The following is a 12,783-nucleotide window of genomic DNA, read 5'->3' as shown; positions in this document are numbered from 1 at the left end:
TCAAACCAAATCATCATAAATGGTAGGCATTCTCCATTTTACTGACAACTTTTGTAGCTTATATCATCTTTAGACATCATTATCTTTGACCAATATCAATTCATCGATAGCATTCATCATCCAGAAATTGGGTTGGAAAGTTCTTCTACTGCTTGGTATTTTATTAGTATAGTAACTCCTCTGGGTATCCAGTAATTATTATCATGGAGGAAGTCCTCCATGTTATTATACAGTAGTTGGTCATTATTAATATTATAAGATTAAATTTAAAGGTGAGTTACTATTGTAGCATTGGTCACAAGTACATGGTTCTAGTTCATTTCAATAAAATTAATTGTTATTTACATAGATTAGCAAGTTAGAAGATCACTATCTGCTCTCACACCAGGAGGTGAGCAAAAGGTCAAATAAAGTCAGCGATGGAAAGCACATGCTTTTGGCTCAAGAACCTCAAGTAAGTATGTAGTATCATAACCGTCATAGCATTTTATAGAAAAACCTCAGTGGTGAATCCAGGAATTTTTAGAGGGGTCCAGGATGGGACTTTTACAGGTGGAGAGTCTAGACCACCTCAGCCCCGCCATGGTTGGCTGAAGTCAAAAAATTGATGATTATAACACCTAGATGGCTGGAAATGGTACTTTTGGGCCTAGATTGGATTACAATTTTTGTCTTTTCTTCATTCCCTTCTGTGCAGAATGTACATTATAGTACAGAATGTACATTACAGTATTTATCACGCCATTAGGCAGTTTTCGCCGCACGACGTTAACCTTTACGTTAACAGATGACGTCATAATTTATTCATCTTGCGTTTCGGAGTACGTTAATTTCAGGATTTTACGTGCTCGACGTACGTTAGTTACAGGTTTGCGCATGCGTATTTCAATTTGTTTACAAAAGGGGCAGAGCTATCGCGCTGCATGTAGGGTACTAATGTTAAAGTTAAGAGGTTAACGTCGTGCGGCGAAAACTACCTATTATATATGCTTGTATTCATAAGTCGTAATTGTCCATAACCATGTTTTGTGTAATATAGAATATGAGGAGTTTATTTTCCTACGATGCTAGAGTTGACCTATGTTTCATTTTAAAAACTGGAAGATGCTGAATGGAGATACAATACAGCAAGAAAAAACAGATGGAAAATTTCATTCAATTACTTGCTTACTATTTTATTGTTTACCATGTCTGGACTTCGGATACGATAGTTCTTTTACAATTCTTGTATTCAAAGAGAGCCTACTAGAATAATGAAAGATTTGTAATATATTGTATTTTTATCTCTTAGGTAATATTCTTTGAGCAGCAAAAGATTTTGTATCGGTCGAACCATGATATAAATGTAAAGAATTTCATTATGTCTGAAGAATGGTATCCGGTAAGTTTGAACATTTTCAACAGAATCATTTACATAAACTGGAATTCTAATGTATTTATCTGTTTTTTCTACTACTTTTCATATAGCAGGTTAACTTGATTTCATTTAGGGTATTTTAAAATTTTAATCTTAATTTTTAAATTTATAGACACCTGGTCATCATGTTTATGAAGCCTGGAAAAATGGTTTTACCGGAAAAGGTGTTGTTCTGTCTGTCCTGGATGATGGCATCGAATGGACTCATCCTGATCTAAAGGATAACTATGTAAGATTACAAAGAACAAGTAAAGGGGGTGTGGCTGCAGTTAAAAAATCTGTTTTATAACAAAATTACTAGTTTAAAAAAAAACTAAAAAAAAAAACTATTGAGGAATATTTCTCTTCCCAGTCACTTCACTTCCTATGCAAGATTACAGATCTCTGTCTAATTAAAGATCCCTCCAATTAAAGACCACTTTCTGTGGTCCCAAATTAACAAATGTCTTTTACCTTTGTTTACCTGTATTCTAATTAGAGACCAAAGCTGCTAAAGACCATAAAAAACCACCGCTCCCAGAAGTGGTCAGCCTTTAATTAGAGGGAGACCTGTATTAACTATTTACTGTTTGGTCTCACAATCGAAATACTGTAGGTGCATGCCTGCTATTAGCATCCTAGTGTGTAAAATATTGTCAAAGTCAATTTGTAGTTTGAACTGCACATTCGCTTATCCAGTGATGTTCAAGGTCAATCGACATAAAGTAAAGTTTATATTAATTCTGTTTGTAAATTCTTGTTTGGGGACTAATATGCCTTATTAAAATTAAATAATTTTTGTTGATTTTCTTTGCAGGAGCCAATGGCAAGTTATGATTACAATGATAATGATCCAAATCCAATTCCAAGATATGATTCTTTAAATAAAAATAAGTAAGTTTATTGCTAATAATATTAAATACTTTAATTGCATTTGTTCTAATACATTATTATTGATGTTACTGGTTTTCTTGTTACTTATCATTATTATATTTTTCATTGTTAGCCATGGTACAAGGTGTGCTGGAGTTGTGTCTATGGGTAATAACACCATATGTGGTATCGGAGTTGCGTATGAAGCCAAGATTGGTGGTAGGTCTCTAATTATAAGTTATTCTTAGTAAAGTGAATGTAGCAGCCAGGTTGTGACAAGAAAACCTAACGCTTCTCAGTGTTGCATATTTACTTACTCATCCATCCATTAATTCATCCAGCCATCCATCCTTTCACCCATCCATCCACCCTTTCATCCATCCATCCATTCATCAAATCAGTCATTCCAACAATGTTTGTAAAGTTGTCTGGTGTAGCCTAAAAAACTTATAATTAAATAATATGATTTTGAATACTTAAATATATCCAAAGAAATCAACCTACTACTACCTGATGCATATGCATATGGAGTTACACCTTCTCTGATCTTGGTGGTTTAAATTACAGGTATCCGTATGCTTGATGGTGATGTCACAGATGCTATCGAAGCAGCTGCCCTAAGCCACAACCCACAAGTCATTGATGTATACAGTTCAAGTTGGGGACCTAAGGATGACGGTAGAACTGTTGATGGACCAGGATTGTTAGCAAAGACTGCACTTGAAAGAGCAGCGACAAAGGTATGTTTTTTTTTTCATTTGCACAAGTATGATCGGTCCAAGAGAACTGTTCATTGGGGGCTTTGGCACTTTTTTTTATCGTACTTGGTGGGTGAATGAACAGTTGATCATTTTACTCACCATTGTTCTATAACAGTCTCTCGTATCAGTGGCTTAGGGATGAAGAGCTAGCAACTTATAATTTGAGTTTATATGGTAAGTCCCTCTTTATGAGGCTTGTAAGTAAGTGAGAATCTAGTAGTTTCGGAACCTTAATGCTTTAAGACTCTTTATTAGACTTGGCGAGTGAAGATGTTTTTGGTCAATTTGAATCTTATACTGATTAGTGAAACATTTATTTTGATCAGGGTCGGGATGGCAAAGGTTCGATCCATGTCTGGGGATCAGGCAATGGAGGTCCATACAAGGATGATTGCAACTGTGATGGTTACACTAATAGCATCTACACGCTGTCTGTTACCGGGGTCTCGGAGGGTAGCAAAAAATCTTGGTATACTGAGGAATGTTCATCCATATTCGCTACAACCTACAGCAGTGGTGATGTTACACAAAGACAAGTAGTTATGGTTTTTTTTTACCTTGCACATTATTTTGGAGGTCTTCTAAGCACTTAGATATATAGTGTTGCCTCCCCATTGATTAAAAAAAATTCTATCCAAAATAACTTCCAACAAAATAATGTCCTTCCCATCAACTTTTATGAAACATAGTGTATATGAAGACTTATGATTACTCACTATAAAAATGTTGCAGGATTAGAATGTAATAAAATTGACAATTTGATTTCAACAGGTAACTACGGACTTAAGAGGAGAGTGTACAGACCGACATACAGGCACTTCTGCCTCGGCTGCAATGGCCGCCGCGATATGTGCACTAGCTCTCCAAGCCAAGTAAGTTTAATCCACAGATTCTATATTAAATTTCCAAAGTGCATTGTACATTATCATTAAACCCCTGATCATTTGGCCAACATGTTTAAGTACGCAAGCTTCTGTAGTAGCAGCCATACTCAGCGCATGAAACCCCAATCATGTACCCATTTAACTCCTGGTAGGAAAGAAGCAATACAGATAAAGTGTCTTGTCGAAGAACAAAAAATAAGTAACCAGCCTCGGATTTGAACCCTCAATTACCATTGTGCCACCTTCCTGCACCACCGTTATTCTAATTTTCAATTGAAAGCAATATTAAATATATACAATGGGTTCCTCATGGTTTGTAGTAACATTCTTTTTTTATTTTGATATACAATAAACAAGCTTTGATAACCGTTTCATGCTTGTCCTACTACCTGAATTTAACATAACAACTAGTAATAAAAAAAAAATACAATCATAATGGTATATTTTTTAACAATTCTTTCTTAAGCCCGGACCTGAGTTGGCGAGACATGCAGTATATTGTAGCTGTAACATCACGTCATGAGTCACTACAAGATGCAGACTGGAACAAAAACGGAGCTGGATACTTTGGTAAGCTAATTATTTCCTTGAATGGCCACCATGTTATCAAATATTACTGGTACCATTATCAAATTTGATGAGGAATTTCCTCATTTTCTTGTAATATGTTATTCAGGGCAGATTTTAAAAAAATTGAGAAAAAAAAGAAAATTTTAGTCTAAGAGTGGCATTTCCGGCCAACTAGTGGTGCCATAGTCATAAATTTTCTTACCTCAGTCCCAACCATGGTGGGGCTGAGGTAGTATAGACCCTTGATGGTGAAATTCCCTCACTGGGCCCCCTCTATTTCAAATTTTTGGATCCGCCACTGTTACTGAATCATTGATAAGTGGAATCAGAGAGCATTTCATTTTTATAATTTAGAACATAAACATCTACAAGAAGTCAAATTCATAATATAATAAAGATAGTAAGCTATGAAGAGATGAAATTTCATGATTTTTCTAACCCCATGGAGAACTATAAAAAAAGTATTTTGCAGTGTATGGAAAAACAGTATAAATATAATGATGATGCAGTATATGATAAAGATTTTTTTTTCATCACTATAGCTTTGGTCTGATAGATGTATTATTGGTAATTTTTTTCTGCGGTTAGCCATCAATATGAGTTTGGCTTATGTTGAACTAATATGCGGTCGGTGTTTTTTTTTTTCGACAGTCAGCAATCGATATGGGTTTGGCATGATGGATGCTAACCAGATGACACAGCTTGCTAAAGTCTGGAAACCATTACCAAAACAGAACATATGTGAAATTAAAGGGGAAATCCAAAAGGGGTAAGCAACATATCACTACTATAATTTCACTTAAAAGCCAGGCTCCAGAGGGGTAAATATTTTTTATATATTGTATGACTGATTTTTCAAAGACACAAAAATCCCAAATGATTAACTATCCACTACGTACTTATCTTTTGTGTTTAGTACATTGTCAAGTGGTCAAAGATTGAAGTTGCACCTGACTACTGACGGGCAATGTGGTAACCAGGTGAAATATCTGGAGCATGTACAGGTACGCATCACTCTCGACTACAGTGCACGTGGCAACCTTTTCATCTCATTGACCTCTCCGTCTGGAACACGCTCACGTTTACTGAGTGGTCGACCAAATGACGTGGACGCTGGTGAGTTTGATGACTGGCCCTTCATGACTACTCACAGCTGGGGAGAACTGTCTAATGGAACATGGACACTGGAGATTGATGATCCTATAGCAGACTCGCACCATTCAGGTAAGAAAAATGTTAAATAATATGCAATACAACATGGTTTGAGGTGAAGTAGTGATTGGGACCGCCTCCCTGTGCTTCACATCAGGAGGCAGTCCCAATCATCCAACACCTTGGGAAGTAGCATTCACTGCTTCACCAAAGTAAATCCATGTTGTATTTCTATTACTATAACTCATAAATATTGAACAGCAAACCTTTTCATCTACGTTGGCCAATTTGAACTGTTTGCATAATTATGCAGGTTGCTTATGGTCCACATAGGCAGGGTTCAGTAGTCTACTCGCATCTGGGTACATTTGTCACGTCCAGGCAAGTAGTAGAAACTACCACACTTCTTATCTGGTTGAATTGAACAATGTAATGTTGATACCTAATTACTATTTATGAGGTATAGTAATAATAATACAACAATAATGATGATAATAAACAGTTTCGCTAACTGCCAGTTAGTACGTTAGTATTATTGTTGCTTATTGCTACTTCCTGAAGGCCTGTTATTCTGGTGAGACCAGTGTGTGAAGTAGATTGCACCCCACCCTTCATGTAGGCTTTCCAGAGAAATCTGTTATATATGTTAAGCAATTGATGTACACCCTCAATGAATCTATATAGATGTCATTTACAATAATTGTTTTCCTTGTTGACAGGTGAACTCTATAGTTGGTATCTTGTTTTGTACGGCACCGTTGCTCCGCCAAGCTTGCGAGCATCTAACATCAATCAAGGTGTTGATGTTCTCGGCAGGAAAGTGCGTGAGGTGAAAACAGACGACAGTTTTGATGATTACTATTCCAGTTATGAATACCTGGCAAATTGTCATGAGCAGTGCTACCCACCAGCTGGATGTTCTGGGGAAAAGCCAGAAGATTGTTTCAAGTGTAAAAATTATCGTGATAGAGATACAGAGTAAGCCAACTTGTGTAGATATTTTTTTATATTGGTACTAAAGACAATATTTTTGATTTAAAATTGCTTACTTTTTTTAACAGTTTCACTGACTATTCAGCATCATTAGTACAAATGTAGCTTGGTTGGTTAATTAGACCAGGCTATAATTGAGATAGGTGCCACTTGGAGAGGTAGAAATTCTCATATGATTTTTCTAGACCAGTTTTTTTATGGGGAATCAGAATATGTGAAGTAAATGGTCTTTGTTTTGTAAATTGTTATATTTGAATGAATGCTAAATAAATAAATGAAATGAAAAGTGCAATCCACTCTTTTGGATGCCAAATCTGCAGTTCCGTATATATAGGGGAAGCAGGGAGACGCTCCTCACAAGATTCAATGAACACAAACAAGATGTACAAAACAACTCTATCACCACGGTCTGTACCATATCAGCTGGAATTTCAATGTCAACCGCTTTAAATAAATCCGCCATCACCGACCACATGAACAATCGCAATTAACTTAACACACTGAAGTGCAGTGGAAATAAAAAGAAAGAGTATACACAGAATCAGAAAGAAAAATAGAAGTATCTATATGGATATGGAAAACAAAGGCAAACATGGACCATGACGTATATTTATACAACAACCTTCTTTCAGCTCCCCATCCAAGAGATTGGGTCAGTTGTATTTCAAAAACTGGTGATGCCAGTCAACTTACATCGACTGAAGAAAGAAGTAACCAACCATGACACATTCGTTCTGATGATGCTGACTGATAGTCAGACAAAATGGAATTTCAAATTAAAAAAATATTTTTGCTTTACAATAAAATTATATATTTATATTGCAAGTAAAAGAAAAATTAACTTTTTTTTAAATTCAACTTTCCATGTAAACAAATGGCTGCTTCAGTGTGATGACATTTGTTTTCAAACCATCATTGATTGTTTTTTTGTGCATTTATGGCATATGGTTGAATAAATAATATTTAATTAATTCTTTACAGGAAGTGTGTCAAAGAATGTCCTGATGGTCAGTTTCCACCTCCTGAGAGCCACCAAAGGTGTCGATACTGCAGCAGTCATTGCAAAACATGTTATGGTCATGGGGCCAACAACTGCTTGTCCTGTAATGATGACCTTTATTTGAGAGAAGATACAGCCAGGTGTGTACCAGCTTGTGATAATGGTTTGTATGCAGGTAAGAAAAATGTTGAATCTTCTTTTCAAACAGTAAAAGCATGAATTTGGTCTCTCAACCTCAAGGTCGGGGGCTCGAACCTTTGGTGTGCGTTCTTTACCTACGTTGGTCTCTCTCTACCCAGGAGTATAAATAGGTACCCGATTGTTCACTACTTGGAAGGAAAAAATGGCCAAAAAAAGAATATTGACTTCACTTCAGTTTATTCATATTCCCCACATTATGAGCTTAAAATGATGGGAATCGACGTACTATTGCCCAAAGTTATAAGTAAAAGTATTATGGCTTTCCTGTACTAAAGTTTACAATACTGCCTTTTTTTTATGCTAATTACTCAGTTTAAGATATAGCGGCAGTACACTGGTTTTGCGATGGCTTGCCTCATTTATGATGATAATAATATTATGAATATGTGATATTTAATTGATATGAATTCCAATTACGATTTGATAGATGAAAGCAGAGTGTGTAAGGTGTGTGACTTGACGTGCTATACATGTGCCAACAGCACGACCTTCTGCACCAGCTGTCCAATTGGTCTCTACCTAAATTCACTGAACAGATGTGTGACGGAGTGTGATGATAATGAGTACCTGCATTATATCTCGGATGATGGACAATGCCTTGAGTGCGATGTCGCCTGCACTACTTGTAATGGACCAGGACCTACGCAGTGTCTGTCCTGCAAACCAGGCTATGTCAAAAAAGACGGTGTTTGTATCGAATATAGGTCTTGTCCGTCAGGCTATTATATTGATGATGATAATTGTCTCAGGTTTGTTTCATAATTTGTTAATACAGTTTGCCCTCCTTTTCGAGACCACCTTTAAAACCTGAAGGTTTGGTGTGGTCTCAGGGTTTGGTCTCCAATTAGGAGGTAACTTTGTGTTAAAAGATTGAAGATTGTTGTATGGTTCTTTGAAAAATGTGGTCTCGTATTAGAGAGGTCTCTGAATTAGAGGGGTCTTGAATTGGAGTGTGCACTGTATGTAGTAATAATTTAGTTAATCAAGGATGCACATTTTCAGAATAAGAATGTGGAAATAAACTACTTAGAATAGCACAATAGATTGTTAAATCCTTTCCCACTGCTTGGATATCAGGGTGAAGGTCCACAAAAATCCAGAACTGTATGGTGAGAGCAGCTAGCTCAGTAAGCTAAACTGTGTGTGCACTGAACTGTTGAGGTCTTTTGGTCCCATCACTGCTCCCCTTGTGTTTCAGCTGGAGGGCTGAAATGAAAGTATCAAAAGCGCACTGTTATTCAGATGAGACGTTGAAGCCATTGGTCCTGTTTGCAAAATACCCCTGTAGCCCATGTGCACGTTAAAGAACACAGCTCTTTAGAAAAGAGTAGGGGATTGCCTCCCAGTGTACTGCCAGTGGTGCATCTTGGAGTTTTGAATGTATGGGGAGGGGGGAGGCAGGTTGTGCAAAAGTGTAGTGTGGGGGATCGATGATTAGGTGGGGGGTGCTAGCTTGCAAAATAAGGTGATTTTTAACTACTTGACCACCACCCCCATGTGTACTGCCCATTTCACCACCACCCCCATGTGTACTGCCCATTTCACTACCGGTGAATCACACTGGTGAAATCCAATCCAATCTAATAGGTTTGCTTGATCGATTGATTGATTGATTGATTGATAATTGCAGGTGCCACCCAGCCTGTAGTGAGTGTATTGGTCCTGAAGATCAAGACTGTACCCAGTGCCCAGACCATTATGTACTTGTGGGCAAGCGCTGTCAACAATCTTGTGGAGATAGTAAGTGGTCACTGTTAGCCTCAACATGCTTTGAATCATCATCTTCATCATCATTACAATCAAAATCATCATCAGCATCTTCATTTCGTTTGTCATCATCACTCCTGACATCAATATCACTATCATCATCATTCTCACCACCACCACCATTATTATCATCATCAGCTTTGTTTTTTTTTTGTTATAATCAGTGCTATCATAATCATTGTCAGTTGAGTCATTATCATTATCACCAGCATTAGGCGAAACGTTTATCACCAGTATTAGGCAAGACTTATTTTATTCCTTGTTTTGCGTACTTATTTTTTTAAAGATTATTGGAGTAGGGCAGAATAGAAAGAAAGATAAAAATTTGTTTTCTTATTTAGCAAATAGTTTTGCCAAAATCATCCAGATAGAGGAGAAAATAAAAATAAAATTTTATTGATGAATGTAAAATAGGATGGTTAAATGCTTCAAATTTATATAATTAAAAATAAATATACATATCTTTGGAGATTTAAAGGCAGGGGAGGGCGTAATAAAAATAAAGAAAAACTTTTTTTTCCTGAAAATTCTACTTTTTTGTGGCAACGGGTGAGCTAATTGGCCAAAAATAAAATTTTGTTTTTATTTGAAATCATCAATATTTGCAGTTGGCGGGTTCACTAAACAAGGTATAAAAAAAGTCTTGCCTTATCATTCTTGCCTTACCACTGTCATCATCACTATTATTAACATCACGGTCATCACAATTTGCATCATCATCAACATCATCATCATTGCATTAGGGGTCCTTCACAATTATCAACATTTTCACAAGCGTATAAAACGTACGTTAGGGTGGAAGGGGGGGGGGTAACATTGCATTAGGGGTCCTTCACAATTATCAACATTTTCACAAGCGTATAAAACGTACGTTAGGGTGGAAGGGGGGGGGGGTAAACCCTGGCGTACGCTTTTTAAAAAGTAATAAAATATCGGTCAAAAATCGTCACAACCACGAAAAAATGCTGAAATACACACATAATCCTATAAACCTAGGCTACCGGCGAAAGTTTGATGAACTTCAGTTCCGTGCAGTAGCGAGAATATGCATTGATCTGGTGTATAAAGCTCTGTTTACGTTACGATGTATTCGCGATTGAATGTGTGTTGATGATAGTTGCTTGGCCATGTGGTGAGACTGCTAAATCATGACACCGCAATCGTTTTTGAAAAAGCAAAATTAAATGGAAAAAGTAGAGAGGAAGAAGCCGCCGAAGACAATGCCTAATTGTTTCTGTAAGGTTGGTTTAATTGCTTCACTTCTATTCACGTGGAAGTTGAACCAAAAGGTGCTCCTGCTACAGCTTTGGCTATTAGTAGTGGCGATGTACACTTCTTCATACGGATTAGACAACAATAACGCAGAACTGAACTCACAACTCAGATTGTTTTATTTGTCCAAAATTATAACAAACAAATATTGTGTACACATATTGTAATTAAATTATAATACATTGATGGTTGGGAGACTCTCAGTAAGGGTAAAGTAAGCTGCTACCATGAGAGCCACTGTAGAGATAAATAAATGTATTGTTTTACACATAGTACAATTTAATGTGTCTTGTATTGAATTTATTTATTTATTGAACTGCCTGTTCCGAATACTGTATTATTAGACACAAAAAAAAAATCAACATTTTTCTTGTACACTTTCGAGGGGGAGGGAGGGGGTCATGAAAACAAAACAACATTTTCATCATCATGATCATCATGGTAGAAGTGGTTGGTGCATAGGTTGTGGCTTGGACTCAAAATTTTATGGGGTCAGGGCTTCGAAACTTGAGTCCATGGGCAAGGCACTTTATCAACGTTTTGTTTGTCTCTACCCAGGAGTAAAAATGGGTACCTTGTAGGATGTTGTGGCATTGAATGTACTAAGTACATGCGCACGACTAGGTATACTCCCCGGGGAGTAGAGAAGGTTGCACTTTGTGCTTATTTGCTGTTACATATTATCCAATGACCAGGGGACTTTGTGCTCATTTGCTGCTACATATTATCCAATGACCAGGCGTAATAACACTTAACGCTCAACATTGATTTGGAATTAGTCCTATTATACATTTTTTGCATTATTATCATTATTGTTATTATTATTATCATCATCATCATTATTAATGTTGTCATTAGCATCATTATAAAATAAAAATAAAATATCTATCATTCAAAATAACAATTAGTGACCATTCTTACAAAATAGAATATTACATATTCAACATTAAAACCTTAATGATTTATCAAAAATGTATGCAAAAAGGTATGCATGTACTGTATACTTTTATTGCTAATATTTGCATGAATATTTAAAAATTGAGCTAAAAAGAAAAAAAATAGATTTTTGCTTGACATGTTGATTCTTTTTTGTAGAACAATATGTTAATGAAGAGGGAAACTGTGATGACTGTCTAAGTGGTTGCAAGACATGTGTAACCAGTAACTCTTGTATTGAATGCCTTGATCACTGGTAACTCTAATTGTTTGTTTTTGATTGCTTAATAAATACATTTCAGAAAGACATCACAAAATGCAATTCTTTATAAATTATAAACTCTACATCTTTTGGTTGGTTTTAATTGTAACAGGGTTCTGATTAATGGACGTTGTCAGGATGGATGTCCGCTTAACATGTATGAGTTGGACTATGTATGTTACAGTTGCCATAGCACCTGTAGTCAGTGCACAGGAGGAGATCCACACGATTGCATTAAATGCAAAACAGGTAAAAAAACATCATTCCTGATGATGACATAATTAAGGTTGAAATATTGAATCCCGACACGATGGCGTGCATTTCAATACTTGGAGTATGTATCATACTGTCTTAGATAAAAGTAATTTTCACATATATTGTGATAATAAATATCGTATATCCTAATCGGAATTTGAAACCAAGACTAGGATACTCTACCAACTAAACTCAGAGGCCAAGTAGTATACAACCTTGGATTCTCTCATTAGGACATGTTTTTTTCTGAAGGTATTGCATAATATATAATGAATAATAATAAACTATGATGTGATTTACATATATTGCATTGATTTTTTTCTCATCCAGTGGGGCAAATGAGAAACAACATGTTGAATTTTATATACATACATACACATATATATATATATATATATAGTTGTATCCGATGTAGTAGGTTCCACGTATGTCTCATACGAATATATAAATAAAAGTAAATA

At 36.1% G+C, this 12,783-nt stretch overlaps 1 protein-coding gene across 1 annotated transcript in view; it reads left to right on the top strand.

Annotated features, from left to right (window-relative positions):
• Nucleotides 1–12,783, top strand: part of LOC117110763 (proprotein convertase subtilisin/kexin type 5-like) — a 36,634-nt gene that overhangs the window by 6,202 nt on the left and 17,649 nt on the right. The window contains exons 2-18 of the mRNA XM_033253560.1: nt 350–454; nt 1,292–1,381; nt 1,530–1,646; nt 2,214–2,290; nt 2,403–2,488; nt 2,837–3,009; nt 3,357–3,566; nt 3,802–3,902; nt 4,381–4,484; nt 5,136–5,253; nt 5,401–5,708; nt 6,356–6,614; nt 7,611–7,804; nt 8,258–8,579; nt 9,461–9,570; nt 11,965–12,061; nt 12,180–12,316. Of these exons, the coding sequence (XP_033109451.1) occupies nt 350–454; nt 1,292–1,381; nt 1,530–1,646; nt 2,214–2,290; nt 2,403–2,488; nt 2,837–3,009; nt 3,357–3,566; nt 3,802–3,902; nt 4,381–4,484; nt 5,136–5,253; nt 5,401–5,708; nt 6,356–6,614; nt 7,611–7,804; nt 8,258–8,579; nt 9,461–9,570; nt 11,965–12,061; nt 12,180–12,316 (2,608 nt within the window). The remainder of the gene's footprint in view (nt 1–349; nt 455–1,291; nt 1,382–1,529; nt 1,647–2,213; nt 2,291–2,402; nt 2,489–2,836; nt 3,010–3,356; nt 3,567–3,801; nt 3,903–4,380; nt 4,485–5,135; nt 5,254–5,400; nt 5,709–6,355; nt 6,615–7,610; nt 7,805–8,257; nt 8,580–9,460; nt 9,571–11,964; nt 12,062–12,179; nt 12,317–12,783) is intronic.

The sequence above is a fragment of the Anneissia japonica genome, unplaced genomic scaffold, assembly GCF_011630105.1.
Source record: "Anneissia japonica isolate Jap-2015-1 unplaced genomic scaffold, ASM1163010v1 scaffold2756_len2360902_cov194, whole genome shotgun sequence".
Lineage (NCBI taxonomy): Eukaryota > Metazoa > Echinodermata > Crinoidea > Comatulida > Comatulidae > Anneissia > Anneissia japonica.
The sequence above is the reverse complement of the archived record's forward strand: the minus strand, read 5'-3'. Positions and strand labels throughout refer to the sequence as shown.